We start from the raw sequence: 6,000 nt of genomic DNA, 5'->3' as shown, positions 1-6,000 counted from the left end.
ACGGCATTTTTCCTGTCAACCTCTAATTATTAAAGCTGCCATTGCAATACAAGTCTCTCTCTGTATGTTTCACATCCCGCTCACACGTACACACACATAGACACACACACATACACACACACACACACACACACACACACACACACACACACACACACACACACACAGACACACTTTCTCTCCCAAACACAAAGGCGAGCTGTATTGAAAAATCACCCTCTACCTCTCAATATGGAGCCAGCCAGCAGAGCCTTCCAATTAGTACAGGGCCTGGTGCATTATATATCATTACTAATGTACAGAGAGAGGCCCTCATTCATCAGAGCGGGGCGAGACAAGGACCTCCCCGCGTCTAGATATGGAGGACAGACACACTGAGCCTGAGCCATGGGCTATACACTTTATCTTGATTTATCTGTGCGTTAAATGCTTGACGCTTTGAATTGGTACTAATATTTATATAAATGTAAATTGAGGAATATTAGCAGCCGGAGTAGGGGAGCCTCGCTAAGGCATATAAGTCATTTAAGACAGGGAGCTTGTAGCTTGTAGAAGTGTTTTGGCTTTGTAGCAGCTTCCTCCTCTGAGTTGTCCCAGGTGTGTAGAAATGGTTTGGTGAGGGGGGTTGTCAGGGAGAGGAGAGGAGCAACAGGGGGCTAAAGAACTACCAGTGGGTTATTGATGATGGTCAACAGTCAACACCACAGCACAGAAAGTAATACTTTTAAAGTCTCATCACTTACACACGGAGATGGTTCATTCTGAGGGCTTTCATCAGGAAAATGAATCCAGACCAGCAGACCCTGCCAAACCGTAAATTATGCACACAAATAATTTTTTCTTTTTAAGAAGTAATCTTTAATGGTGTCATTTTTTATATTACGTCCAGGCTTGTAAAGCTTATTGTCTTGTATAGTTTCACATTTCACTGCAAGTGCTCTGGCACTTGATGTTTGACGGCTGCTTACTCTACATGTAAAAAATGTAGTAGGCTACATTAACTTTTCAAGGTTTGGGCACTGTTCTCTTTTTACTATCAACATAAACATGCATGGATCTCAATATGGTCACTTGACCACACGATTAGGTGGTAATCACTCTATGGTTTACGTGTTAGCACGGTACTTCATGTATTACAACCCTATAACACATACCTACAGTACAGTATATCATTATTCTCCCATGCAGTATCAAAACCATTCATTGGGCTGGGGCTGCCCTCGCAATGGAACCATGAGTGCGTCCCAAATGGCACCCTTTCCCCTATACAGTGCACTCATTTTGACCAAAGTCTCAAAAGTGGCACACTAGAAAGGGAATAGGGTGCCATTTGGGACGAATACACTATCATGTGAAATCAGCCTCTCTATCTAGGAACACAAATTATCCCCTGTGCCACTCCACACTATAATAATCAGAGTAATGCTCCAACAGACCAGATATTACCATTAGTTTGATGAAGAAAGTATTGCATTGGCGTTCGACGTGTCTGACTCGTAAATTGCCCAGTCTATAATTCACATTCACATCATAACCGCCAACTAACAGAAGCCCACTGGTGGTGGAACACACCACCGCCCCCCTACCCCTCACAAATGACTCTGATGTTGCTTTAGTTAGACGTCCGTAGGGTGAGAAAAGAGCCCTGTGTCTTTAAGGCCAGTCGGTTGGCTCGTGCCTTCCCTCCTTCCCTAATGAAAATTCTCAGATGGAAGAGGCTCTGATCTTGTGTTTTAGTAAAATAGAACTCTGCAGCTGACTGGCAGCTCTGATCTAAAGCATTTAAGTGTACGTTTTGATCTCTCTGCCTTTGATTAAAACTAATGAGCTCATTTAATTCAAAATGGGAATCTGTGATAAGAGAAATAAGGTTGATGTGATTGGATTAGAGAGGCGAATTAAACTCCTAGAGCTACTGCTGAAGTTTGTGGCTGCTGCTGCTTATACAGTGTATTAAAAAGCTGTTGGCGTATTCTGCTGTGTTAGATGATGAGCAAAATTTCATAGTAATTCATATTTAATCAGAAGAAATGAAATGACTAAATATAACATGGCTCTGGCTTCTCCCCAGAGTGATAAAGGACTGGTTAGATTTTAAATGACATTTAATTCATGTCCTCAGAAAAGAAGAGAAAAAACCGTCGCCTTGTGAAAGAGAATGGCACCGCCACTCCTCACCCCCCCCCCGGCCTCCTCACCCCTCCCTTCATCCCTCCATCCCCACCCTCCTCCTTTACACTGATCACATTGTTTCCGGTTCCAGAGACCCAAAGTCACTGCAGCCTTGTTATATGCAGAGTAGCAGAAAACCGGATTTTCCAGGTGTGCTGTTTTAGTAATCCCATTTCAATGTAATCTCCTAGTCTTGTCCATGGCTGTGTGTCTGCCTGTCTGCCTGTCTGCCTGTAGAGTAAAGTGGAGGCTATCTAATGTCCTGTCCATCTTTGGGGACAGAGACGGTCAGGGGAGACACACGCATGCACACGCACACACACACACACACACAGTCTTGTTTAACTAACCTGGGGACACAACATTGATTCCCATTCAAAATCCTATTTTCCCTAACACCTAATCCTAAACCTAACCCTAACCCTAAACTTAACCCTAACACTAACCTTAACCCTAACCTTAACCCCAAAACCTAACCTTAACCCTAAACCTAACTGTTGTGTATTGATATTCTAGTTTTGTCCCTTTAGGGCACCTGTAAACCCAAAACCTAACCTTAACCCTAAACCTAACCCTAAACTTACCACTAACTTTAACCCTAACCTTAACCCCAAAACCTAACCTTAACCCTGAACCTAACCTTAACTCCTAACCCTGAACCTTACCTTTTATTATATTTTATTTAATTTTTTGTGTATTTTTTACCCCTTTTTCTCCCCAATTTCGTGGTATCCAATTGGTAGTTATAGTCTTGTCTCATCGCTGCAACTCTCGTACGGACTCTGGAGAGGCGAAGCTCGAGAGCCGTGTGTCCTCCACAACACAACCCGCACTGCTTCTTGACACACTGCTCGCTTAACCCGGAAGACAGCCGCACCAATGTGTTGGAGGAAACACTGTACACCTGGCGACGAGTGCATGCACCCGGCCCGCCACAGGAGTCGCTAGTGCGCGATGGGACAAGGACATCCCGGCCGGCCAAACCCTCCCCTAACCCGGACAACTCTGGGCCAATTGTGCGCCGCCTCATGGGTCTCCCGGTGCGGCCGGCTGCGACAAAGCCATGTATCAAACCCGGATCTGTAGTGACGCCGCTAGCAGTGCCTTAGATCGCTGCTTCATTCAGGAGGCCCCTAAACCTTACCGCTAACCCCTTATTTTAATCCTAACCATAATTCTAATCCTAACTCTAATTCTAACCTGAACCATAAACACCCTAGAAATAGCCTTTTTCCTTGTGGGTACTAACAAAATCTCCCCAATTATTCTTAGTTTCCGAATCTTGTTGGGACTTCTGGTCCCCACAAATATAGTTTAACACGTCCACACACACACACACACACACACACACACACACACACACACACACACACACACACACACACACACACACACACACACACACACACATAGCGAGACAAGGAGGGGCGGGCCTGTCTGCACCTATATTATCTCCCCAGATGGATTGAATGTTATGAATATGCATTTGATTATTAAGCCTTCATCAGGAGTGCAGGAACACAGAGTGACAAATGGACCGTTTCACCTTTGACTAATAGGTATCCTTGTTGTGTTCTGTTGCCGAGACTCAGACTGACCTCAGTTGTGGTCGTTTTTAAATGCGTTGAGATGAAGATGACAAACGTATGTTTAGAATTGACTTGAGATCTTGAACTTTGTTGAATCAAGGATGAATCTCTTTGTTTAGAGTTAGATGAGCTCTAATTCATTGACAATGTCACGCTTGCTTGTTTGTGCGTATAAAAAAAACGTGAATCAACTCTAATAAGTATTCCATTACATGAAATTGCAATATTGTACTTCATGGAGAATACATACTACACTTGAGCTCAGTGAAGAGAAACATGCACTTGACTTTTTAACAATTACAGTGTTAGACGAAGCAGAGGTTGTACGCTATTACAGAACATGATTAAAACATTGTCCAACTTATATTGGCAACTTGTATTGTGTTGTTTTTATAGAGTTTTTTTTCAATTAGAAGATTACCTGGGAGATGATAGAAACTCAATGAGAAGTTACTACGCCTGCCCATCTTACTTAATATCGCGCCACCTCTCTTAGGCTTACTACAAAACACTACAACAAAACACACAGATGTATTGGCCAGGTAATGTAAAGTAACTGTGTGTGTGTGTGTGTGTTTGCCTCCACAGTTGAGTCCACCAGCCCCAGCCTGCTTTCCCCAGACAACACTCTAGAGCGCTCCTTCTTCATCCGTATGAAGTCCACACTGACCAAGAGAGGTGTCCACATCAAGTCTTCAGGCTATAAGGTAAGACCCAGAGGCACCGTGGCCAAGCCACAGAGATCCTATAATCCACATTCCCTCAGCAGAATGCTGTTACATACAGTGCATTCGGAAAGTATTCAGACCCCTTGACTTTTTCCACATTTTGTTACGTTACAGCCTTATTCTAAAATGGATTAAAATCGTTTTTTCCCCTCGTCAAGCTACACACAATACCTCATAATGAAAAAGCATAAACAGGTTTTTAGACATTTTTGCAAATGTAATAAAATGTCAAATTTACATAAGTATTAGACCCTTTACTCAGTACTTTGTTGAAGCACCTTTGGCATTGATTACCGTCTTTAGTCTTCTTGGGTATGACACTACAAGCTTGGCACACCTGTATTTGTGGAGTTTCTCTGAATCTTCTCTGCAGATCCTCTCAAGCTCTGTGAGGTTGGATGGGGAGCGTCGCAGCACAGCTATTTTCAGGTCTCTCCGGAGATGTTTGATCGGGTTCAAGTCCGGGCTCTAGCTGGGCCACGCAAGGACATACAGAGACTTGTCCCGAAGACACTCCTGTGTTGTCTTGGCTGTGTGCTTAGGGTCATTGTCCTGTTGGAAGGTGAACCTTGGCCCCAGTCTGAGGTCCTGAGCGCTCTGGAGCAGATTTTCATCAAGGATTTTAACATTTTACACTGAGTATACCAAACATTAGGAACACCCCCCCCCCCCCCCCCCCATGCTGCCACCACCATGCTTCACCGTAGGGATGGTGCCAGGTTTCCTCCAGACGTGACGCTTGGCATTGCATTTAGGCCAAAGAGTTCAATCTTGGTTTCATCAGACCAGAGAATCTTGTTTGTCATGGTCTGAGTGTCCTTTGGGTGCCTTTTGGCAAATATCCAAGTGAGCTGTCATGTGTCTTTTACTGAGGAGTGGCTTCTGTCTGGCCACTCTACCATAAAGGCCTGATTGGTGGAGTGCTGCAGAGATGGTTGTCCTTCTGGAAGGTTCTCCCATCTCCACAAATGAACTCTGGAGCTCTGTCAATTTGGCCGGGAGGACAGCTCTAGGAAAAGTCTTGGGGGTTCCAAACGTCTTCCATTTAAGAATGATAGAGGACACTGTGTTCTTGGGGACCTTCCATGCTGCAGAAATGTGTTGGTACCCTTCTCCAGATCTGTGCCTCAACACAATCCTGTCTCGGAGCTCTACGTACAATTCCTTCGATTTCATGGCTTGGTTTTTACTCAGACATGCACTGTCAACTGTGGGACCTTAAATAGACAGGTGTGTGCCTTTCCAAATCAGGTCCAATCAATTGAATTTACTACAAGTGGACTCCAATCAAGTTGTAGAAACATCAAGTATGATCAATGGAAACATGATGCACCTGAGCTCAATTTCGAGTCTCCTAGCAAAGGGTCTGAATACTTATGTAAATAAGGTACTTCTATTTTTCATTTTTTAATACATTTGTTAACATGTAAAAAAAACTGTTTTCGCTTTGTCGTTATGGGGTAATGTGTGTAGATAGATTTTTTTATTTAATCAATTTTAGAATAAGGCTT

The 6,000-nt window shown here is 43.7% G+C and overlaps 1 protein-coding gene across 5 annotated transcripts in view; it reads left to right on the top strand.

The window, feature by feature from the left end:
- The window catches only part of npas3 (neuronal PAS domain protein 3), a 343,109-nt gene that overhangs the window by 312,776 nt on the left and 24,333 nt on the right, over window positions 1–6,000 (top strand). For all 5 annotated transcript variants that reach the window (XM_029729734.1, XM_029729736.1, XM_029729735.1 and 2 more), the window contains one exon: window positions 4,350–4,468. In XM_029729734.1, coding sequence (XP_029585594.1) covers window positions 4,350–4,468 — 119 coding nt within the window. The remainder of the gene's footprint in view (window positions 1–4,349; window positions 4,469–6,000) is intronic.

This window comes from Salmo trutta, chromosome 33 (genome assembly GCF_901001165.1).
Source record: "Salmo trutta chromosome 33, fSalTru1.1, whole genome shotgun sequence".
In the NCBI taxonomy this organism is placed as follows: Eukaryota; Metazoa; Chordata; class Actinopteri; order Salmoniformes; family Salmonidae; genus Salmo; species Salmo trutta.
The sequence above is the reverse complement of the archived record's forward strand: the minus strand, read 5'-3'. Positions and strand labels throughout refer to the sequence as shown.